The 26,742-nt window shown below is 36.1% G+C and overlaps 1 protein-coding gene across 1 annotated transcript in view; it reads left to right on the top strand.

Moving 5' to 3' along the window:
• LOC149579546 (uncharacterized) overlaps positions 1–19,773 on the top strand; it is a 54,116-nt gene extending 34,343 nt beyond the window's left edge. Inside the window, exons 2-7 of the mRNA XM_089802110.1 lie at positions 372–1,159; positions 1,205–4,018; positions 4,121–4,393; positions 4,553–4,880; positions 5,060–5,135; positions 19,638–19,773. Coding sequence (XP_089658236.1) covers positions 372–1,159; positions 1,205–4,018; positions 4,121–4,393; positions 4,553–4,880; positions 5,060–5,135; positions 19,638–19,773 — 4,415 coding nt within the window. The remainder of the gene's footprint in view (positions 1–371; positions 1,160–1,204; positions 4,019–4,120; positions 4,394–4,552; positions 4,881–5,059; positions 5,136–19,637) is intronic.
• Positions 19,774–26,742: the final 6,969 nt, after the last annotated feature.

Below are 26,742 nucleotides of genomic sequence, written 5' to 3'. Positions count from 1 at the left end.
TAGAGTTTTTGACCAGCTTTCCAACGAAGTAAGCGGTTTACAAATCGGAGCTAGGACTAGAAAGTTATGCATTGTCCAAGTAGACCTAAATTTTTATATAGTTTTTTTGATAATTTTGATTGTTTGAATAAGTTTAATTATATTAAACATTTAATGACTCTTCATTTTCATTCTCTAAGGGGATTTTAGTGACCCTTGAGATCCTCCATCTTTGTATTAAACATTTAATGACTCTTCATTTTCGTTTTCTAAGGGGATTTTAGTGACCCTTGAGATCCTCCATCTTTGTATAAACTCATATTTCGAATAGAATGGAGTTCAGTTTTTGGTTGGCAATCTTGTTGTTTATTATTATTATTTCAATACCGCAGGTTTCACACCAGGTATTATAATCTGGAGATTTAATTCAGATCAGTGGTATCAGAGCAGGAACGCTCCTTTTATGCCAATTAACACAAGGACATCCTACCAAAGATTAGGATTGCAGACACAGGATTTGTCAATATATCCACCTTTGAGACGTACACGACCGAAGATGTCAGACGATACAATGAAGCTGTTGGAAGAGGCTTTGAATAAGCAACGAGAGGAGATGATGAGTCAATTCACACTCATGCTCCAGAACCAACAATCCTCTGGATCAGAAACACCATTTCATGGAACTACTCCTTTCAAAGTACAGGTCAATTTTGACATCCCAAATTTTGAAGGAAAAATTGATGCTGAAGCTGTTGACAATTGGTTATCGAAATTAGAAAGGTATTTTTCTATACACAACTTCTCAGATATAGAAAAAATTACATTTTCTCTCTTGAAAGCTGAAACCCATGTGAAATTGGCCTGGGAAACTAAATTAGCAAATAAACAACGGGAATTTTCTGGTGAAATATATGTTGACGAGAAACCCACATGGGGAGAATTCATAGAATACATAAAAGAAGCATATCTTCCCGAGGATGAGTATGAACAGAAATACATAGAATGGCAATTACTTCGACAGAAGAGGGACCAATCTGTACAAGACTACACCAATACATTTCATGCACTTTCAGCAAGGCTTGGTATTAAGGATTCAGAGAAGCATCGAATTCTGAAATATCGTAGTGGACTTCACAGGTATATTCAAACAGAGATGGAATTTTTGAATATTGAAACATTGGCAACTGCTTATAAATATGCTACAAAAATTGAGGAGAAATTGAAGAATAAAGGAAAGAAGGATTACTTTGCAAATAATAAGCCAAAGATTGAAGGTGACAATAAATCTGGGGGAAAATATGTGACTAAGGAACCTCACTCAAACTCTTCTAAGAACACATGGTGGGCTGCAAAAAAGACACAGAATAATGCAGGCATGTGGTGTGAGATGCATAAATCTCCAACCCATAATACAAAGGATTGTCGAAATATTAAAAATCTTATTATAGAAATAAGAAGAGAGCAAGCTGAACCTGAAGCTGAAGCATCACCAACAGATAATTCTGAACAAAAGAATAATGACTCCATCATAGAAGCAGACCCATATGCCATAGTTGGAACTGCTAAAGTAATGCATCGTGAAGATGAAGAGAGACTTTTTCATTCACAGATGTGGGTTGATGGGAAACCTCTGCATTTTATTGTTGATAGTGGGAGCCAAAAGAATTTGATATCCAGGGAGACAGTCAAACGAATGAATTTGAAAGTGACCAGACACCCACAACCATACTCTATGGGGTGGGTAAATGAAGGACAAGATATTCAAATAACTCAACAATGTCATCTGTCATATTCAATCAAGCCTTTCAAGGATGAAGTGATATGTGATGTAGCACCACTGGATGTATGTGACATATTATTGGGGCAGCCTTACATGTATCAAAGGCATGGAATATATGAATCTAGGCCACGAAGTGTTACAATCAAGCTTGGCGAGAAGAGGTATCGAATACCAGAGGTATGTCCAAAACAAACTGCTTCTTTAGTTAGTGCTAAACAATGCAAACGTTTGATTGCTCAAACTGGGGCTTTTGTTCTTCTCATGGTTCGTTCTGAACAAACAAAGTCAGTGGTCCTTAATACACATGCTAAGGTAACCATAATAGAAAACCAACAGAATCAGCTGGAAAAGATGTTGAAAGAATATCATAGTGTATTTAAATCACCAGTGGGAGTCCCAACACACTGTCAAGTCAAGCACTCTATTGATTTAATCCCAGGCACACCACTACCACATGAGCCAATATATAGGAGATCAGTTCTAGAAAATGATGAGATCAAGAGACAGATTCAAGAGTTAATTCAAAAAGGACACATTCGTCCAAGTGCTTCACCTTGTGGTAGTCCAATTGTCCTTGCTAGAAAGAAAGATGGAACTTGGAGACTTTGTATTGATTATAGGGCATTGAATAAAATCACTGTGAAAAATAGATATCCAATCCCTCGAATTGATGATCTATTGGACCAACTTAGGGGGGCTAAATTTTTTACAAAAATTGATTTGAAATCTGGATATCACCAAGTCCCAATTGATCCAACAGATATATGGAAGATTGCATTCAAATCTAAGGAAGGTTTGTTCGAATGGTTGGTTATGCCTTTTGGTCTAACAAATGCCCCAGCCACATTTATGAGGTTGATGAATGATGTGCTTAGACCATTTATTGATTCCTTTGTAGTAGTTTATTTGGATGACATACTTATTTTCAGCAAGACTTGGTCTGAGCATCTGCAGCATGTTGAACAAGTCCTTTCAACTCTGCAACAACAAAAACTTTATGCCAACATGGAGAAGTGCTCTTTTGGTGTACAGAGTATTCAATACTTAGGATATATAATTGATACTGAGGGTGTTCATGTGGACCCAGTAAAAATTCAGATAATCCGAGATTGGCCATCTCCTAAAAATTTAACAGAACTTCGCAGCTTCTTGGGCTTAGCAAACTTCTATCGTAGATTTGTGTTTAATTTTTCACATATATCATGGTCTCTCAATCAATCATTAAGGGGTGGAGTACAAGCAAAATTTCAGTGGACAGAGGAAAAACAACAAGCATTTGAGGAGTTAAAGAAAAGATTATGTTCAGCACCAGTATTGGCCCTTCCAGATCTACAACAATCATTTGAGATAGAAACTGATGCGTCTGATTATGCTCTCGGTGCAGTGCTCATGCAACATGGGCATCCTATTGCCTATCACAGTGAAACTTTTTCTGATACAATACATAGGTACCCCACTTATGACAAGGAGTTGTATGCTGTTGTTCAGGCTTGCAAACAATGGAAACACTACATACTAGGAAAGGAGACAATTATACATACAGACCATAAACCTCTTCAATTCTTGCAGACACAAGGGAAGTTGCAGAATGACAGGCATCAAAGATGGTCAACTTATCTACAACAATTTCACCTCAACATCCGTCATAAAAAAGGAAGCAGTAACAAAGTGGCAGATTGCTTGAGTAGGCCTCCAATTGCAGGTTTGACAATGGTGTTGGATTTGTGTGGTCATCAATCATCCACATGGGAACAACTCTATGGTGTTGACCCTGATTTTTCTAATACTTATAATAGTTTGGTTGAAGGAAAGCATATCCATGATTTTTACTTGCAGGATGGGTTGCTTTTCCATGTTGGTCATATATGTGTACCCACTGAGGAACGAAAGAAAATGATATGGGAAGCCCACTATAGTCGTGTTGCAGGACATTTTGGCATTAGTAAGACTACTTCTATCCTTCAGAAACATTTCTATTGGCCAAAAATGAAGCAGGACATCATTTCATATATACAAGCTTGTGCAGCCTGTGCAATTGCAAAGCCAACAAACCATAAGTTGGGTCTATACTTACCATTACCTATCCCTGATAAACCATGGCAATCTGTTTCAATGGATTTTATGTCAGGGCTTTCAACCACCAGGCAGGGACATGATTGTGTATATGTTGTGGTAGACAGGTTTTCTAAAATGGCTATTATGGTGGCATGTAGAAAGATGATTACTGCAGAAGAGACTGCGAAGTTATTTTTTGAACATGTTTGGGTTCATTTTGGGCTACCCAAAAGCATTATTTCTGATAGGGATAGCAGATTCATCAGCAAATTTTGGTCCACACTATGGGATAAAATGGACACAAAGTTGACAAAGTCTACAGCATTCCACCCCCAAACAGATGGGCAGACAGAAGTAGTGAATCGAATGATCATTCATATCTTACGGATGTATCATTCAAAACATCCTCGCACATGGGATGCAAGCTTACCCTACGTGCAACACAGCTACAACCGTGCACTACATAGTACTACAGGGCATAGTCCATTTGAGGTTTGTCTTGGATATCAGCCATTGGCACCAATGGATGTTGCACTACCAGTTCTACAGTCTGAAAGCCTACTGAATAGTGACAAGGAGGTAGATAGAGCAAAAAAATTCATTAACAACATTAGGCACCTACAGCAACAAGTTTATGAGATATTGGAGCGGAGTAATCATAAGTATAAAGAGAGGCACGATAAACATCGCACTCCTCATCAGTTTTAGATTGGTGACAAGGTATGGTTACATCTTCAGAAAGAGCGCCTTCATGGACCAAACAAGAAACTTCGTCCTCTTCGTTATGGCCCATATACTATTATCAAGCAAGTTGGTGAGAATGCTTTTGAACTTAATTTACCATCATTTTTGGGACTGCACCCAGTTTTCAATGTGGAATTGTTGAGACCCTATTTTGCTCCTTTGTTGGACATTTCCCAAGCTACTAAACATATTCAAGTCACAGACTTATCTGCTACTGTTCCAGCCCAGTGTGACCATATTACTGAAGTCATTTTAAAGACTCTGCGAAATCAAGATATTCCTCTATATCGCATGGTTCGAGCTGGTCAGCATCCTCATCAAGGCAAGTGGGTGACGAAGGAGCAAATTGAAGCACAATTTCCTCACTTGTTGCAGCAGATTAATGCAATGGGGCCCATTGCCTCTCAAGGGGGGAGGAGTGATCAGGTTGGCAGTAAAAAGATAGAAAAATAATAAAATTCTTCGGTTTTTTCTATGTCTCAGTAAATTGCATTTTTGAAGGCCTTCGGAGCATTTCTGGGACAATCTTCCTCGGGGACATCCTGGTTCTAGAGTTTTTGACCAGCTTTCCAACGAAGTAAGCGGTTTACAAATCGGAGCTAGGACTAGAAAGTTATGCATTGTCCAAGTAGACCTAAATTTTTATATAGTTTTTTGATAATTTTGATTGTTTGAATAAGTTTAATTATATTAAACATTTAATGACTCTTCATTTTCATTCTCTAAGGGGATTTTAGTGACCCTTGAGATCCTCCATCTTTGTATTAAACATTTAATGACTCTTCATTTTCGTTTTCTAAGGGGATTTTAGTGACCCTTGAGATCCTCCATCTTTGTATAAACTCATATTTCGAATAGAATGGAGTTCAGTTTTTGGTTGGCAATCTTTTTGTTTATTATTATTATTTCAATACCGCAGGTTTCACACCAGGTATTATAATCTGGAGATTTAATTCAGATCAATAGTCTTGAGCATGTCTACAGAAGAAAAAAAAATGCAGAAAAGAGTCTGGCTACCCACAAAATGGACATCGAGCATCCAAAACCCCAATATGCTTGAGTCGAGGCCCAAAGGGAAGACCTTAAAAAATGAGGAGCCAAGAAAAATGTGCAATCTTGGGCTCTATAATGGCACTCCAAATAGTTTTGAAACACTTTCTCCATTGAGATAGGGAAGACTACAAATGTCAACATGGTTTAGGGTATCTACCATTGACAAATGGGGAGAAAGCCATTGATACCAAAAACATGGTTTGTAGTTGGTGAAGGGAGTGGTCAAATACCACTTCTAGTGTGTCCACAATGGTCAAATAGACTAAATACACACCTTGTTATTTAAGTGATTTGGAATTGTAGAAAGTAATGTATCAAAAGTCTATCAATCTAAATAGGTAAGATGAAACTGGACTTGCATACCTTTTAAGATTTGACACTCATAGAGACCATAGAAAAGAGGTCCTTAGGTGCCTTCATGCCATGTTTGAAAAATTCAGAGCACTGGCACCTTGAGTCTTGTCCAAAGGAACAACCTAGATGGAAAATAACAGAGGCCACCAAATGTTTTGTTGATTCAAAGAGAGCCCATCAGAGAACCCATCAGCAAACCAGCGAAGCCACGACTTGTTAGATTCCTAAGATTTCTATATGCTCTTGATGAAAAAAGAGCCCTATATGTGAATAGATTCCCGTATGATGAGAAGGGTTTGAAAGCCAATCTCCTTCCATGCAAGCATATTAATAGGAAACCCACAATAAATGTAATGCCAAACCAAAACTTTCCATGCTTCATCTCTAGTAATGGAATGTATAATCCATTTGGCACAAAGAGAAAGGCCTTGCTTCTACATGGAAAGAAGGCCAAGGCCTCTAGACTCTTTAGGGAGATAGTAAAAATCCCAAGCTACTCTGTGAAAGCCATGATAGTTAGAACAAGAAGTCCAAATAAAGTCACAAAAAATTTTCTCTAATTTGAGATAAGAGGCTTTGAAAAGAGCCCAATAAGAAGAATAATAAACATGCATAGCTGCCAGGAGCCAACAGTCAAGCTTCTTTTCAATCCTGATAAGCACAACATTCCAAAAATCAACTAACAAAGCATCAAAGGCAAATGGGATGCCTAGAAAGTGAAAGATCTCCCCATGCATGACCCATTTCGATTCAAACTGGTCAAGTAATCATGGAGCTACAAGAAAAGATTTTCAATAATAGAGCATTTTGTGACATTGAATAGCTAAGCCAAAGGCTTGACAAAAGGTGTCTAGGCATTACAAGGAATTAGTGATTTTTTTCTCATCCTCCAAAAGAGTGAGAAAGGAATCATTAGCAAAGTGCCCATTGACCAACAAAGAGGAGGAATATGGAAAGGAAATGCCACATAACAAACTAGAAGAAATGGAGTGGGCTAGCAAGTAACCAAACCCTTCAGTAACATGAACATATCAAGTTAGAGCAAGAGGGAAACCCTAGAGGATATAGCAAAAGAGCCCAAATGCTTTAGATTGAGAGCTATTGATAGTAATACAAGCATTAACATCTCCAAAAAACATCTCCATAGACTAATGAATATTGGGACCGAAACCAAGAGCTTGAAGCATAGCAAAGATGAAAGGCCATTCAATCTAGTCATAACCTTTAGCAAAATCAATTTCTAAAACATAGGTAGCTTATTGGATTTGGGAGTCCAATTCCATGCCTTCCTAAACAACAATGATGTTGTCAAGAATATACCTTTACTTAATAAATCTAGTTTTCTTTGGCTGCAAAATTAAAGGTAGGAGATGGAAAATTTGAAGAAAAGTTTCCTTAGCAATAATCTTATAAGACATTAAGAAAAGTAATGGGTTTCCAGTTCTAGATATCCTTGGGATCGCCAGCTTTAGGTATGAATTTGATGTTTCCTTTGTTGATAATAAATCCTAGAATGTTACAATGATATTAAGATAAAGTTTTTGCAGTTTGGGACCAATAGACTTCCAAAGGTGTTTGTAAAACTCACGGGAAATCCATCACACTTGGGGGCTTTTTCGTCAACCATGGAAAAGATTGCCTTCTCGAGGTCTTAGATTGTGAAAAGTTGCTCATAGAAATCACATTGCTTGACTACTAGGTGGTTTGGACTAACAAAAATACTTTTTTTAAGAGCTTCCTCCCAAGCTATCGAATTTCCCTACAAAGAAAACACATTTCTATAGTGGTGAACAAAAGCTTTCAGGATGTCAAGGAGACTGGCGAGAAAAAAACTATCCTACCTGATCTTTTTAATCCCAAGATTGGTATGATAGGCTCTAAGAGTCTAGAAGAATTCTTTAGAAGCCTTATCACCAACCTCCAACCAATGTAGGCAAGCTTTTATTTGGCTCCCTTCAATAGCATAATTATCCACAACCTATATGTCATGATGAAGCTTGGAAAATTGAATTTATAAATCAAAATCAAAAGGGTTAAGGGTGAGAGCTTCAGAAGCTTTCTTGAGAGTTGTAGTAGTGGATACATAAGAAAATCATTTGAAAACCACCAACTGCCACCCATAGATGTGCATAAATCTAGCACTTCTAGTAACAACACAATTCCACCACTAAATTCAACTTTTCTAAGAATGCGGATGTGGCTCCAAATTTCATGCATGTAAGATATGACCAATAGTGGAAGCATGTATCAACAGTGATGTACTAAGGAAAAACTATGTCATGACAACTCACTAGACAACTATGTGCCAAGAAATGGAAAAATAAATGGGATAGTGGTTTGATAATATTACATATAGCAAAGGAATGATAGATAAATCTTGCTTATTAGAAAAGGAGAAAAAAGATTATGCAATAACCATGACACAATTGAGACATTTTAAAATGTGGTAAGAGCTAGCTCAAAAGTTAGACCAAGTGTGCCACACCCCACTAAACTAGAGGTGGTTAGTAGTGGGATCATAAAGGCCCCATCTATTATGCATGTAATACCTAGCTTCCATTTCCCCAACTATCCAGAGAAAAGGAAAAATGTCATCTTTGTTAGAGGTCAACACAACAATAATTAAGTCACAACACATAATTCAAATAGATGGAGGCAAGTTGTTAGCCATCCAACCTCATAGTTGAGATCTTTCCACAAGATCATTGGAAGAATAAACATTGACTACACCAAAGGAATGATTGTTAATATAGAGAAAAAGCCAAATTATTCTATGCATGGGGTCAAAACCATGTGAAATAATAACAGAATGAAAATGAGGTGACAAAAGAGTAACTACACCACATCTACTAGTTTCATGCTGAGAAGAAAACATAATGACATTCGACCAAATGACATGTCATGTAGAGAAAAGCATGAAACCCAAAATTTTAACCTCTTGCATGCAATGAAAATCTAAATTACCAAGTCTATGATAGGTATCCATAACAAAGTACTTTCTGGAGAGGTCTGTAAGACCTTGCACATTCCATGATAAAAACTTCATGAAAATTCTTCATATCTTCCTCACCCTTGAGAGAGGAGTAACTATTTTGCAAGAAAGTTGAAACTTAGTTAAAGCCAAAAGGAAACTCCTCTACTTTCTCAACACACGTAGGAGGATTGCAATAACATTGCACATTTTAAGGCACAATGGAGGAAGCAACAAAAGGAGTGTGAACCATAATAGAAGTGATAGTTGTAGTTGCATTGATCCCCTATGAACTACTAGGGTTTGAAACCTAAGAAACACTAGGGTTTCATTTTGAAAAAACTATCATCAACACTGCAGTGGCTATGATTTTCACTCCTATTGAAATAGGAGGAACCAAAATGATAGCCACATATGAATATTTAGGAGTTAAGGGAGTCTTGCCCTTTTCCCCAATAGTAGTCCATTCTTCTTTTTGTTTCCCTTCTACTGGTTTGATAGGGGCCTCCTTAGGAAGGGGTTTAACACTGGGCATGACAAAAGGGAAATACCTAATCTTGTGTTCCCCTAGCTAGAACCTATAACAAGTTTTGGGTAGGTTCAAATAGAGCACCTTCTAAGAGAAGGATTGAGAACCGATCTATATCTCCATAGAATCATTGAGATCCTTGGAGAGATCAAAATCAATCCACACACAATTCTAAGGATGAGAATTGAAAAAAATTTCATGTTCCTTGGTAATAACTTTTCCAAGAGTATTGGTAATGGACTCAATAAAAGGCCAACATGGCAAGGGTAAATCTGAGAACCCCGATAGGATCCCTAAGCTTTTTTCATTAGAGATAGTGAAGTCTCTCAACCATGTTTGAAAAACTAGGGAGGAATGCACTAACCAAGGGCCATTTTAAAAAATGGTGTCTTCCTAAGATGAGTTGGAAAAAATGAAATAAAAAAACCTTTGTTAAGGTTTTGCATAGCATCAAGGTGGACACCATGAGGAGTCTAGCTCTTGTTCACCCATTCTCGATGTATAGCTTTAGGAGGAGTCCTACCCACAAAATACCCTATCAAGGTATGTTGTTCTAACCAATTTCAAGCAACATCAAATTCTTGAAAAGGATGGACAATATTAAAATTACCTCATGAAAGACGTTCAAGATGAATTTGTGAGGATTTTTGTTCAATGGAGGTGTCATGGCTTTATAAAGCAACAACCTAAACACCAATAGCAATAAATCGGCTATTGCTAACCTAGGTCATTACAACCTAGCCTAAAAACTCTTGCACTAAATATGTTTTGAGCTCAGACAAAGAGTCATATGAAAGAAAACTTCGAAAATGCATGAAACCCTGGCTAAGCAAAAACCCCCAGTATCTATAATTGAAAATTTAAACTTGATGCTCCAAACAAGATATATAATCCAACTAATTACCCCGAGAGGCTTTCTATAGTAGAAGCATTCATCAATGTAAACATTTTGTTGTTTTAATAAAATTTGATATTTACATGAATGTTTTATAAAATGGTGAGCTAGTAGAATGATGAGTTGACAGGTCACACTTATTTATATTTTGAGAGTTAGTAATAATTTATAGTCTATCCATTTGTCCATATAGCTATAAAGAAGGATGTTTTCTTGCATTTAATTGTGTAACTAAAAATATTGAAGAGTCACTTGCTAGAACTAATAAAGAAAGATACATAGATAACAAAACTTCTTACTTTTTAAATTGAAATTGAAAATGTTTCTAAAGTAGTGAAAAACTTTCTCTTTTTCTAATGCGAATATTTTAAAAAAAAAATCTTTCAGTAAATACATAAATAAAAAATATATAACAACTTATTATTTTTCAATATCTTAGTTTTAAAAAGTTTACAGAAGATCTTAAAAAGCTTATAGGAAAATAAGATATTTTTAAATTTTTCCATTGCATGATATTTCTAAATTATTTGTCCTATATACAAGATACAAATTGTTTTAGTGTCAAATGAATTTATTGTGCTAAACACATTGCATCAAAAAAGCTACTAGCTCATATATATTCAAAGGATGTCTCTTGGCTTATTTTATATATAGAATATTTACATAAGCTAGTTATGGCTATTGAAAGAATATTATCTATGTTGATATTTCATAAAATGAAAATTCTATTAAATAAAAGAATATCATTTTTTTTAAATTATAATGGTCTTGGCCCTCTCTAGCCTAGCATTTATTGTTGGTGTTGTAGTTGTTACTGCATGCAAAAATTGCTCCACCAAGCAAATGCCTGTGCAAATTTGTGCCCAAGGTATTTCATGAGGTAATTCCTCTCCTAACTTGGTTCTAAATAATTCTACTTTTAAATATGCTTATCAATAGCTACAAACCCAAACCCTTATTAGGTATATTGTGGATTGCACTCCATCAGAAAACACACTATGTGAATGGGTATCCAAGGCCTAGTCCCCCTAGGGGATTTGCCTTGAAGGGATTCAAAACCTTACCAAGATTTTTTTCCAGTTTTGTTTTGGTAACCCCTCCCAGGTTATGAGTACTTTCAGCCATGGGTCATGGGAAGTTCACTCATGTCAGCTTGTTTTCCAAAGATGGTCTTGAAAGGTTTGCATCTTAGATGACTGCAAACTTAGGGTTCTAGTTTGGGTAGAGTTCCCTAGGCTGCCCATCCCTTGCTGGATTTTTCTCACTAAAATTTCCCAAACTATGGGCAAAGTAATTTTCATGGAATTGGAAAATTCTTTTAATGCCCATCCTCAACGGAGGGTCTGTGTTGAGGTTGACCTCTCTAGGGACCTTAAAGAGTCCATGGAAATTTAGATTGGTGCTACCACCTTTACCCAAAGGGTGCTTTACCTGAATCTCCTAAATACTTGTTTTCACTATTAATCTACTAGTAACAAGACAAATAATTGTCCTCTTCTTGAGAACAATCGTTATTCGGTGTAGGAATCCAAGCCAGCTCTGGCCATTAGAAAAGATGAGTGGATAACAATTGTCAAGAAGTGTAAGGGCACTACTAAGCCAAACCCTATTTCTTAAGAACCCATCCATCCTAGCTCTAGTATGGCTCCTCTTGTTTGCTTGGCACTAGAGGCTCCTATGGTTGTGTCGCCACCCATTTCAAACCCTATGTCACAAGGGACAACTAAGCTAGAGGTACAAGTTTCTTGGGTTCATGCACCTCAAGCAGCTCTATGATTTCCTCTCCATATCTACATTACTCTTGCAGCCCTGAAGGTCAAAAAACATAGTCACTATTACTGGGGATAAACAAAAAGCCATCACCCTCATTTGAATCCTTCACTTTCTTGCACAACAATTTTTCCTCTCTTGAGGATGAGGTGAATATGTAAGTTGGTTTATGATGAATTTTCTCGAAGCTAATAGACCTCCCTAGAAAGTGTTTTGTTCATGATACCAAGTGTAGGCTTGACAATATTGATATTCTATGCTTGTAAAAATTCAAAGTCTCTAGGTTCCTTCTCAACTCAGCTTGCTATGTGATATGGTCAGATGATGTTAGCTTTGTTTCTTGGCATGAAGCTAGTCAAGGTAGTATAGTCACTCTCCTCTCCCCTCCACTTTTTCCTTTTGTTATTTCCCATGGTTCTGACCCAATTGAGAGAGTAGTTTACATTTTTTGTCTTTTCAAAATTATTTTTTTCACATTGTCAAAATTATTCTTTTCGCTAGTTGATTCTTTGTTGCCTGCCACCTAGATATTGTATGGGGATTTTAATATGGTTGAGTTGGTTGTTGAGAAAGTAGGCTTTTCTCCTTTTTGATGGTTAGACGATGAGTTAGAAGCTTGGTTCTACATGTGGAACAAGTTGGATATTTTTTATCCCAATGTTCATTTTCATCAAACTGACGATGTCTGGTGCACACAGTCCAACTTTCAAGATGGAACTGATAGGTTCCTTAAAAGGTTGGACTATGCTATGATTTCTACTTGATCCATTTTTTCATTTTCTCATACGAGTCTGCTACCTATCACTCCACTCCCTGACATGACTCTTTTAGATCATTTTTTGATCTAGTTCTCCATTACCTAGCATTCTACCCCACCTCATAATTGTAAAACCTAGTTTTTACTTTAATACTTTAGTGCTGTCCCATTTTCCCATTGCCACTCATATTTTACAAACTTGGAACCTTGAACCTAGGTACAACTCTTCCTTTGGGTGGATTTAGTGGTGGAATGATTCCATCAACCGTGCTATGAGGTTTCTTCACATTTATTGGAGGCAATTGGTCATGTACCATAAGAGATCCTATGAGGCCATTATCAAAGATCTCTATATGAACAATGAAGCTCTTGCCATGAATCTGTTTGATACATATCTCTAGGTTTGGCTTGCCAATCTTTGCCATCAGAAGCAAGTTGTAGATAATTATACTGCATGAGGAGCTCAACTCAAAGCCCACTTTCACTAGCTAGAGGTTGGTGATCAAGCTTCCAAGGAATTCCTCAATGTGTTGAGGGTGCACCACTCTTTGGTGGGGATTGAATGCATTTGGTAGGGTCAACACACCCTATGTGAGCTTCTTGAAATTCTCCAAGCTTTAATTTACCACTATGAAAAAGTTTTCATAGTGCAAGGTCCCTTGATGGCCTCAGACCAAGCCTTGTAGGCTTGTTTAGCTATCACACCTAAAAGACTCACTCCAAAACAATATGTGCTCTATGAGAAAAAGATCACTCTAGAGGACCTCAAGGAAGTTATTTTCTCCATGCCAGCTGATGAGGCCCCTGGCTGTTATGGCTTCCCTTGTGAATGTTACAAAGCATTTTGGGATGAGATTGGTCTAGACCTACATAAGGTTTATATTGAGGCCTACAATTCCCCTTCTCTGTGCAATAATATTAACAAATGGAATATCAAGTTCATACCTAAGGTAGTAACCCTAAAGATATCTAAAATTGGAGGCCTATTACATTATTGAATGTCTCCTTTAAGATCACTGCCAAGGCTCTCTCTTAAAATCTATCATCTTCTTACTAAGATCATTCACTGTGAACAAATGGGTTTTATCAAGTCTTGTTTTATCTTGGAGAATATAATTGATGTGTGGAAAGGGATGGAATGGGCTTGACATTTAAAGCAATAGGCCATCTTTCTCAAAATTGATTTTGCCAAAGCTTATGATAGGATTGAGTGGCCTTTCATTCTTGCAATGCTTCAGGCTCTTGGGTTTGGCCCTAATTTTTCACAATAAGTCAAAATGCTTTTTAGAGATGCCTCTACTTACATTTCCATTAATGGCCATCAATCTCAAGAATTTGGTCTTTATCAGTCAATTCACCAGAGATTCCTACTAGCACCTTCTTTATATGTATTGGCAGCAAAAGGTTTTGGGTATTTGCTTGCAAATGCTATCTCCCAAAGAAGGGCCTAGGGTATTTCCCTCCTAGATTCCCTTGATCAACTTGTGAATGGTCATTTCATAGATGAATCCTTCCTCGCTCTCATAGAGGATGAAGAGAATATTGCCTCTACTTTGCAATGTCTTGACACATTCTATCTTACTTTAGGGTCTGCCATTCAGTGGCACAAAACCCTTTCTTATAGGTAGTCTTATGTTCCTCTTCCTACTTGGCTTGAGTAATATCAATGGAAATGGGTTCAACATAGAAAAGTCTTTCATTTTCTAGGTATCCCCTTCACCTTCTAAGCCTCATTTATTGAGCTCTGGAATGCAATTCTTGCTAGAATAGAGAAGAAGCAAGAGTATTGGATCACCAAACCCCTCTCCCTAGTGCAAAAATTCCAGATTTGCTCCAAAGTGTTGGCCACCAACCATGATTATTATTGTTCATATTGGGCTTCTTTAAAGGCCTCTTACCTCAAACTTGAGAACCTTTTACATGACTTCCTCTGGGTGTCAGGCACTTCTCACCAAGGCTTTCATAGAGTTGCCCGAGATTTCTAGTATCTCCCCAAGGAGTCTAGAGGCCTAGGCTTGTTGTTCACCCAGAAGAAAGGTAATGCTTTATGTGCTAAATGGGTGATTTGAGCTCTTTTTGGTAGTGAAGCCTATAAGATTTTTTTAATACATTGCATTTCCTCAAGCTTTTCCATTCACTGGCTAGCTTGGAAGGGGATTAGGCTTCAAACCCTTCTTGTTACCTTTGAACCTATCCAAATTCAGGATACTTTTGTTGCCTAGAGTATTTGCAAAGCATGTGAAGTAGTTAAGCCCTTGCTTCATTAGGTTGGAAATGGGTTTAGAGATGGGTTGTCCATGAACCAACATAATCTTTGGCGGTCACCTTTATTTTCTATCCAAGGTGTTCGCCTAGCTAAGGTGCACTAGTGCTCTGTATTTTTTAATGTCGTATAAGGACCCCTAAATATCCTTTTTCCAAAGTTACTATGAGCTTAAAACTGTGGGAGGACATGAGAGTGCAATTTTGGCTCACTCATCCAGATTCAAAAACTTTTGATCTTCTAGCTTTTGTGGTGCCTTCACATTTGTTACATAAAGTGGGCATCTAGTCTTCTCACCCTTGGTGGAAGGATTGGAAGTGATATCTAGACACCATGGTAACTAGCTATAAACCTAGGTTGGGATACTAATGGCTAGTTCCTCACCTACCCATGGTTCCTCACCTGCCAATGGTTGATGTTCTTGACCAACATTGGCATTTGCAATAATTGGATCACACTTGGAGTCAGAGGTTCTCCACTATGTGGCATGCCATTACTAAACCCAAACTTGTGCATTATGTCTGGTGTATTCTTCTCCAAGGCTTTCCTTTGGGCCCCCAAATACAACACCTAGGAGGTGCTGACCCCTATTGCCCTTTCTATGATCAACCATAGTCTTTTTTGCACATTTTTTAGTTCTATAGATGGGTTTAGTGTTACTAGCAATGGATCCATGATCTCTTTCACCCCTTCTACCCAGAACTTTTTTCTTGGCATATGTTTCTTCTAGGTGATAATACTCTGATACCCTTCAAATACACAAAGATATGGCATGCTTTCAGATTGGAGATCTTATTTATCATTTGGAAAGAATGCAATGCAATCATTTATGCTAAAAAAACACTTCACATCAATGTGGCTATGCATGCTAAAGCATGTATTTATAACAATTTCATGATGTAGATTCAAGTACAAATGGATAAAGTGGCTTTGGAGGTGGCTCACTTACAGAAACTTTTGGCTCATTGGGGATATGCCCCCTTTATAGTTGCTTGTGCTCTGTAAGATTTGGCCTCTAGCAACCATACTCCTCCTCGCAGTCTCTATTGAGGACATAGCAATTATACTTGTTGCTCACACATGCCTCGCTCTTATCCACATTGCTGTCCTAGTGGTCCTACTTTTGGTCGATGTTTCTCTTCTAGAGGTTTTGGTGGTCAGCACCACTCTGCCTTGCCTCCTTGGAGGTCTAGTTTGAGGTGGTCCCCAATGGCTTAGTTTTCTGCTCTTGCTATCGATTAGCCTTCTACTCACTCAAACCCCAAGTGAGTATTTATCAAGCTAGACTTAGCCATTTCTCTTCCTAGGCCTATGAGAGAGAAAGATGAAGATAATTCTACTGCTACTAATGACAGATGAGATCCCCTTGAGCTATCTACTCACCCCACCCTCAGGTGCGGCTCTAATGTTAAGGATCCTCCTTCCTTAGCTGGTGATGTGCTGGTGACATGAGGATTTCTTTATTTTCTGATGTTTTCTATAAGTCTTTTTTGATGAATAATTGATTTCTAGCCTACGACCATATGAACTCATGGGGTGATCATGTTTCCCCCAGCCCCTTTTTTTGTGAATATGTAACTTTATTGTATTTTTTTAAATATAAGTAAGGGACTATTCATCAAAAAAAAATGTCATGAATGAATAGACATGGTGATAAAAAAAGACAAGAACCTAAAAGGAAGTTAAACAACATGAATTATTACCTTGACAAGGGATAAAATAAACTCATCTAAGTTAAAAATAAGGATACATATCTCCCTTGAAACAATTCGCATTGGATTTTTTTCAGGATCTAATATCAAGGTGTATGAATTGGATGGGCCTAAATTTGGAGGTTTTAACTATAGACATTAGGTTATTGACAAATATTTTTGGTAAAGCTTTGGATAATTTGGAGCTAATTTGGAACTAAAATAAAACCAAATTTTAATATTCATAAGTTTTCACTTTGATTCTTTTAATTTGATCATTTGATATTTTATTCAACACTTGGAAAGGCCCATTCTATAAAATGTAAAATGCACAAGCAATAATAAGAGTTAGAAGGTAGAGATAACCTAAGCTCTTATCTTATAGGATTGTAATGTTAAGTTCTTTTTAATCAATAAAATATATTTAAAAAATTAAAATTATACTTTAAAATTTGTTAAAGAAATATATTTAACCAATGGAATATACTAAAGTAGGATAAAATTTATATTTTTTTGTATTTAAATAAAAACTTTCATTAAAATAATTGAGAATCATTTAAATGTTTTTTGAAGTCCACAATTTTTTTTTGAATATTTGGAATATTTTATAAACTTCAAAAATAAATAGCCTACTTTGATAGTTATAGGTATTCAACTTAAAGTTATATAATTTAACCCAAAAGTTATCCCTAAACCTAACCATGCTGTGATATGATCCTCACTTCTGAACCCTAATAAACCCTAATATGAATCCTAACTAAAATCTTTACTCTAGATTTACACTAACCTTAAACATTTAATGCTAAAGATCCCTAAACATTATATTAACTCTAACATTGATCATGATTGTAATGATATAGCTCTAAATACTAACTTCAATCCTAACTCTAAGCCTAACTATGTAACTATAACCATAACATAAACCTTAATACTAATACTAAATCATAACCCTAATTATATTAAATTGCTAAGCATTTAATGCAAAATCCTAAACCTAATCATAATTCTACTTGTAATGCTAACATAAGTCTCACACTGATATTAAACATTAATGATATAACTATATAAACATAATTATAACACTAACCTTAAGTCTAACCATAATAGCTTACTCAACATAGAACACTATATCTGAACACACTCCTAACCCTAGTCCTAAATATTTTCCTAACCCTAACTTAATAAAAATTTACCATGACTAAACCCTAATAATGACCCTAAACTCAATCTTAATGCTAAACCCTAACCCTAAAATTAACCCTAGAACCATAATATAAACCATAATCATGATATAACATTAACCTTGAATTCCAACCCTAATCAAATTAATTTATGCTACGACGCTTATACAACAAGAACAACATATACTACTAATTTTATAACTCTAAACCTAACTGTAACCCTAATAATAAGTCTTAACCTAACTCTAATGTTTTAACTTTAAGGCCAACCATAAAATTATCTCTAAACCTAACACTGGCCCTAACTATAACCATAGTCCTACTTATTTCTTTAGTAACCTTAGCCATGGTCATGACAATATACCTATTAAATTATATGGTGAATCTAGTTCTATACTTAACCTAGTTAAGTGTCAAGTAGTCCACCCATGTGAGCTAGAATCTATCTAGACTTAATTGAAACTATTTTATGAAGTTGCTACACATACACAATGTACACATGAACATGTTATGTTCATTTCATGTTTACAAAAGCCTATGTACATGTACATAACATATGTTTCTTTCACATTTAAATAGCTAAATTATTTAATTTCATGTTTATGAAATTCTAGTTTCTTAAATGTGATCAAGTACAATAAATTTTTATTTTATTAACTATCATATTTTAATTTAGGATATACAAAACACATATGTAGTATTGTATGTTATGTTCCTTTCATGTTTACATGTATTATATGTGTCTAGTGGCACATGCTGTAGTGCGTATAGTAGTACATGTCAGAGCATCTTATGGAGCATCACATATATTAGAGATGAGATTCATGATACTCTCCATATTCTGCACATACTATATAGATTCTCCTCTACAATAAGAGACACGAGGTCTCTTCAATTTTTTCACTGTAGCAAGTACATGGCTTTGTGCCCAAAGAAACAATGAAGAGGGAATGTTTCCCTCATTATTTTCCACTAAAATATGTGAAAAGATATTCTCCTCTTAACTATACAGATCCACAAATAGCTGCATTTTTATACCCACACGTCCTTGCTACTCATGGTAATTATCCAAACAATGACCAAATTCCACTGTATTTTGCATGCATTTAAGATAGAACCATGGTAGATTGGTTGATAGGCATTCAGAACCCTTGTTTTTTAATTAATACTTAAAAGTAATATTTGTTTTAAAATTAAATAATCGAGAGAACAAAAAAGAGGTAAAGTATCAAAATAGGGGAGGAGGCAAGCCTCAACCACTCAAATCAAAGTCCAACAATCAGCTAGAAATAGCCAACTAATATTTTCAAAAATATTAAAATATATTAGATAAAAATAATCTTTAATATTAAGATTTTATGTTTAAAAAGTTTTGTTTTTCAAATGCACAATATCTACATATCATTTTCTCCCAATCTAAACTGACTCCAGCATGAATTATTATCATGCAAATGTAGCCTATATCATTGAATCAAAGCCTCTCTCCAACCATACAAATATATTTCGCTTCCTAAGCTATACAAATATGTTGGCTTCCTGCACATGGGACAATGGGTTTTCTTATTTAACCATTGTTGAATGCAATTTCTGTGAAATATGTGGCCTTTATGGCAAGGCAAATGGCATATATGCCCCTTTGCAACTTCAGGACCAGACAAGCAAATGGAACAGACAACATCTTCATTGATACGATTCTCTGTAATTTTGACCGCGGGAAGGCTTTCTACAGCATTCTCCGCTCTTTCTCTTAGATCGCTTGTCCAACTTTTCTCAATCAAAATTGTTAACTCATCAACAATAAGATCCGCACTGTTCGTTGCATCACAGTATCGTATCTCTTGCATAACGGGCTCGAATTTTCACATATACAGGTATTAATATCATCTTCGTAATGTATAACGACAGCCTCCAGATATTCGAGAATTCTTTGAAACATTTTAAGTTGAGATACGAAGTTATCAGCTTGATTGTCGCTGTCTGCTTCATAGGCAGCCTTCCTTCTAATAATTTCATCTCTCAAATCACAAGCTTGATCAAATATGTGGGCATTATCTTTAAACGCATATTCAACGCAATTCCTATGAAATAAGCGGCCTTCATTGCAGGGCAAATGACATGCCTTCTCTGCAATTTTAAAACGATGATGAAAACAAAGCTCACATTTTGCATTTTTCTTCAAATGATTCTCAGTTACTTGTAAAACAGGTAGATCTTGTACCACTTTTATTGCCTCTCGTTCTTTCAGATCGTTTAACCAGCTATTCCAAATCAATCGTCTCACACGATACGAATTCTGATTGACCACACGCAGTGCGGGGCAGTTTCCTCTACATTCAAGGTTAACCATGTTGCATATGAAATGTCGAAGACCACTTTCATAACAGTTAAGCTCCACATCTAATAAATTGAGAGCCTTTGTACAGGCTTTTAAATGATATGCAAACTTATCAGCTTGATTATCTGAAACTACTTCACAAGCAGACTTTTGTCTTAAAATTTCAGTATGCAAATCCAAAATCCGATGGTTTGTATCAGCTAAACGGCACCTGAGAACATCTCTCACATTAGTTTCCATATGATCTGTTTCTCCTTGATCTGCCATTTGGTTGGGGAAGATGAATTTTTGACATAACCAGGTTATCTTATAATCAGGTTTTCGAAAACCTGGTTTTGCGATTTGGAAAATCAATGGTCCGTTTGGTTGACTCGGAAGATGAATATACTGTGGACCCCACAATATTATTTAAAAACCTATCATAAAATTCAAAACCTGGTTTTAATTTCGAATTCCATCTTTTTATTGGAAGAAACTTCTTCCAATTTTTGACCAAAATTGGAAGATGAAATTGAAAACCAGGTTATAATTTTAACCAACCAAACACCGAAGTTTTTTTGCAAACCCTGGTTTTGCCCCTGATAACCCGATTTTAACCCTCATCTTCCAGCAACCAAACGGGGTGCTCCATTCTTTATATATCATACACATAAGTTAAAAGTCGCGAATGAATAGATATGATGATTAGAAAAGACGGGAACCTGAAAGGAAGTTAAACAACACGTATTATTACCTCGACAAAGTATAAAATCAACTCTATCTAATTCAGAAATAAAGATACATAGCTCCCTCAAAACAATTCATATTGGATTATTTTCAAGATCTGATATAGGGTGTATCGATTGGATGGGCCTAAAATTGGAGGTATTATCTATAGAAAATAGATTATTCACAAATAGTTTTGGTAAAGCTTTGGATAATTTGGAGCTAAAATAAAATCTTTTTATTATGAAAGGAAAATAGATTTTTAATATTCATAATTTCTCATTCCGATTTTTTAATTTGATCATCTGATATTTTGTTCAACACTTGAAAAACTCTATCTTCAAAATGTAAAATGCACCAGCAATAATAAATATCAAAAGATAACCTAAGCCTTTGTCTTATAGGATTTTAATATTTAGTTCTTCTAAATCTATTAAATTTTATTTTATTTTAAATTGTATTTTTTAATTTATTAAAATATATTTAACCAACCAAACTTATTGTAGTGGGAATAAAATTGTATTTTTGTATTTACATATAAAATTTTATTAAAATTATTGAAAATCATTTGAATGTTTTATGAAATCCACAAAATTTTGAATCATTGAAATAATTTGTAAATTTGAAAAATTAAGCTCTTCCCCCTTATCTTTCCGCTTATGTTGAATGGCTTTGATATTATCTATGATCTATTTGACATCCTTTTGGTCTATCTGAATCCCTTTCTTCGTCTTCTTTGTATTAATTGAGTACATATACTGGACCACCATCCTCCATATCCTTCTCAGCATCCTTCAAATCGAGCAATACTAGCTTCACCTCATTTTCCACATCCGAATTACCCAGCACTCTGCTCATGCTGTCAATTCACATAAATTTGTCATATTTCTTCTAGGTTGTGTGGGCTATTTTCTATGGCATAACTCTAGATTCATGACTAATAATGACATGTGTTGAAACTGGATGTGCTAATTATATTTATCATACATGTTACATCAAAAAAAGTTGTCATGCAGTCAAGCATTAAAAATAAAAAATAAAAAAAATTATAATAATAGAACTTTGTAGCCCTCCCTCCAGCTTGGACTCCACTGGTAGTGGCAAACACAATCCTGAGACAAACAGGATGTGAAAAAGGTAAGACTAACAGCAAGGAAAAGGAATGCAAACACTTGATGAGGACCCACTGGCATCTCCAGGTGAGAACCAAAAAAAAAATGTGGATGGGATGATGGGCATTAACAGGAGCTTCAAGAAGCTCAATGAGAGGCATGGGATTCTTGCGCAAAGATTTGATGATAATACTAGGTTTGTAGTCAGGGCATGGTGCACATAGTTGGGTCGACTCTTTGCCTCTTGCATGCAAAGAAAGAAGGGCTCACTTTTTCTGCTGAGTAGACACCACGGGCTTCGTTTACAGGTTCCTTGCACATGATTGGTTTTGCTTTTACAAGGATAAGTTAGAAGGGAAAGATAAAAGCAATTAGAGTTAGCTCTCTTCCTGATTTTAGTTTTAGTATTTTGTTATGATAGTTATCTTTATACTCATTCCCTCTGCACTATGTTTATGGTGCTTCTTTGGACTCTCTTTTATTATGGTTTATGTTTATATTATAGTTTAGACTGTTTGTAGTATTTTGATGATGGTTAGATTTTGGGACACTCTGATGTAGAGTTTTTGAAATTAAGAACGAAGGTTGGTTAAAATGTTAATATGAATTGTATTTGTTCTGCAACATTTTGTTTATGTGGATCAACCCTCACTTTTGATTTCTTTTAATTTTGAATATAAAAGAACTCGAGACTCAAAATTGAATTTAGCTATCTGGTGGATAGGATAGACTGAAACTTGATAAATGAAGAATGAGTATAATTGAATTTAAATGTTTAACATTTTGTAAATTTATATTAATCTTCAATTTAAAACAATTGATGAACAACATTGATAATAATGATATAAAGATTGTAGAAGCTATTATTTTTTAATTATATACTTTGTTCATTTTATAAAAGTGTGATTAATGATTAAAGACAATAATCAAACATGTGATATTCAGAATGCATAACTTAATTACCAAGTAGAGAAGTCCATCACCATTAGCCACCTTACAAAGGACTGTTCATTTTATAAATAGAAAAATCAACTGTATTTTACTATAAAATAAATAAATCAGAATGTGATAGTTGAAATTATAAGAGATTTTCTCATTTATCCTTGATTTTAACGTCACATTAGAGTTCTGTAATGTTCCCATGTTTTAGCCTTCATGCCTTCATGTTCTCCAAAGTCCAATTGAATTTAAAAGGTGACTTTGTATTAATAGTTTCTAGGGTATGTATTAATTATTAGAAGGACGGAAGCCTCTCGTGATTTAATTAATTATTTCCAGGGAGGAATTTCTAGGGTATGCATTAATTATTGGAAGGAGGAAGCTTCTAGCTCTTGCAATTAATTAATGTTTTAGTTCCTTCCATAAGGATGAAGAAAAGGATAAATAGGGCTAAAAGTCTCATTGCTGATCATTGGATGATTATGATTTGCATTTGATAAGAGCTTGGATGTGTGAATAACACTCCTTTTTTGGCAATAGAGGACATTCATTCTCTATTGTAACATTCTAGACGTCATTCCCTTAGGGTTTGGCCTTTGGAATACATCTCTTTGTACTTGATTGCAACATTTTTAGAATTAATCTAATTTTAGCAATTGATTCAGCTTTTGGGTATTCCTAGGTGTCCATTACAGTGGTATCAGAGCTATAAGTCCTACCATCCTATGGAGATCTTCAATAGTTATGTTTGAGCATGCGATAAGGGCTTTATAATTTTCTCAATACTAGAGCAAGACAAAGTAGGATTTTAGACTCACTTAACAAATAGGATAGTTTGTTTCTACAGAGGGACATACAATCCAGTCATACAGACATAGAGGAGACATACTTTGAACGAGACAATAGCATGGGTGACCAAGATGATAGAAATACCAGATCCAACCAAGAAAATGTCATATTCAGGTTACTGAGTACATTAGAGGAGGGGGAACGAATGCAATGGGAGCAGAATATGATGCAACATGAGCAAAATAGGCAAACGGATATGATGTTATAGCTAATGGCTAGACATATGGTCATCAATATTAATCCAGGTGATGTCAACAATGGAAACAACAATAATAGGGGTAATGATAATGGAGGTCGAGACAACATTAATGGTAATAATGGACATGACAACAATGGAAATGAGGCTGATAACTTTAGACATGTTGCACGACAAACTTGAACAACTAGCTCGAGACCTCTTCTACTGACCTTTCCACCCAGAGAACCAGTTCGACCGATTAATGAACCACAGATTGTAGAGTTACAGGATCAGTTTAGGAGGGATTAGGAGGCCGGTGGGCCAGAGTTTCAGGTAGATATCTCTCTTAGAGATTACTTGGACTTGAGGAGGAGACACATGTCCAGATCAGGAGGACGAAGTCAAAACTTTGAGTTGAGAAAGAAAGTGGGGAAACTTTCTTTACCTTATTATGATGCTTTAGGGAAGATGACCGCACGAGCTTGGGTGCAGAAGATGGATACATACTTGCAGCTGAATCATATGCCTGAAAAGGAGGCTATAAAGTATGCAGCTATTCACTTGGATGGACCAACATATGAGTGGTGGCACCATGGCATGATAAACTTGGGACATAATCAAATTACATCTTATGAGGTGTTCACTGAGAAGCTCATAGAGAGATTTGATACTAGGGATCCTAAATTATAGTTTAAGGAGCTGACACAACTCAAGCAGTGGGGATCAGTTGAAACATATATCAGTGAGTTTTAGAGGTTAGTTGTGTTGGTCACAGATATTTCAGAGAGGAGGTTAGTAGTTTTGTTTATGGATGGACTCTCAAAACCCTTGCGAGGTTGGGTCAAGGGACATGACCCAAGTACGTTGCAGGAGGCCACTAAAAATTCTCTTGACTTAGCACCTTCTTCATTTAGGAGCAGATTTCAGTAAAAGGATTCTTATATGAAAAAGGACAAGGAGAAGGGCAAAAAACCTTTTCACAAGGATGCTCAGTCGAAAAGAGATAAGTTGGATAATGACACCTTGAATGATTTAAGAAAGAAAAAGTTATGTTTTCATTGTAGAGAGCCTTGGGATTTATCTCATAAGTTTCCACTCAAGGCTAAGGCAAATCAAATGGAATATTTCTCAGTAGAAGAGTCACAGTCAGAGAGAGAGGATCAACACTCAAATTCAGATGATGATAGCACTACAGAGGAGAGCAACATTCCTGAGGATGAGAAGTCATTAGCATGATTAACAGGGGCTCAGAAGGCAATCACATTTAAGGTCAGAGGTACTATCCAAGGGCAAAAAGTGATCTCACTCATTGACACTGGGGCTACACATAACTTTATAGATGCACAATTTGTAGCCAAGAGAGGCCTATAGATTGAGGAGCATGTCAGATTTAGAGTTATGGTAGCTAATGGTGACAAACTATTACGCACTTAGAAGATGTCTAATCTTCACATCAAGTTTGGAGATGGCTATGAGTTGGAAGATGAGTTCTATGTGGTAGACATGGGAGACTATGATATCATCCCTGGCATGGTATGGATGGCCTTGCTAGTAGAGTTCACACTTAACCTAGCAAAATTGGACATGAAGTTTCAGCATGAGGGAAGAACTGTGGTACTTAGAGGACTTTCAAATGGGAGTTGCGGAGTAGTTTCCCTGAAGAGAATGCAATTTTTTTTTTTGGCATAGTAACATAGAGTGGGCAAAAGAATGCTTCACTATGCCAACTTCACAAGAGCCACAGGTGAAGAGTCATCCACTAGAGATTCAAGAGATACTTGACAGGCACACTAAGGTATTTTGCAAGATTTCGCACGGGATTCCTCCTAACAGAGGGATAGAACATGTTATTGAGCTTGAAGAGGGAGCCAAACTAGTCATGATTACTCCCTATCATCGTCCTAAGAAACATAAGGATGAGATAGAGAAGGCAATTAAGGAGTTGTTGGAAATAGGGCATATTAGGCCTAGTAAGAGAGCCTTTGCTTCAGCAGTAGTGTTGGTAAAGAAGAAGGATGGGACAATGTGCATGTGCATTGATTATAGGGAATTAAACATGAAGACCATTAAGAACAGATATCCCATCCCACGAATAGATGAGCTAATTGATGAGTTACATGATGCATGCTTTTTTGCAAAGATTGATCTACAGTCAGGGTATCATCAGATCAAGATGAGGGAGGAGGACATTGAGAAGACAGCTTTTCGGTGTCACTATGGCCACTTTAAGTTTTTGGTTATGCCATTTGGGTTAACCAATGCCCCTACTACATTCCAAAGTTGTATGAATCAGGTATTTAGGGAGCAGCTTGGGAGATTTGTTTTGATTTTCTTTGATGACATTTTAGTTTTTAGTAAGACTTGGGAGGACCATTTACAACATCTTGAGATGGTGTTGTCTACCTTGGAAAAAGAATCATTGTATGCCAAGGAATCTAAGTGCAAGTTTGGGATGACCGAGCTACTATATCTTGGACATATTATTAGTGCAAAGGGAGTTCACGTAGATCCTGAAAAGATTAGGGCTATTGTTGATTGGCCTACTCCAAAAAATCTTACACAGCTTAAAGGATTCCTTGGTCTATGTGGATTTTATAGGAGA

Source organism: Cupressus sempervirens, chromosome 1 (genome assembly GCF_028749045.1).
Source record: "Cupressus sempervirens isolate cs-2001-9-10 chromosome 1, ASM2874904v1, whole genome shotgun sequence".
Classification (NCBI taxonomy): domain Eukaryota; kingdom Viridiplantae; phylum Streptophyta; class Pinopsida; order Cupressales; family Cupressaceae; genus Cupressus; species Cupressus sempervirens.
Note: the sequence above shows the minus strand (reverse complement) of the source record. Positions and strands in the feature narration are given on the sequence as shown.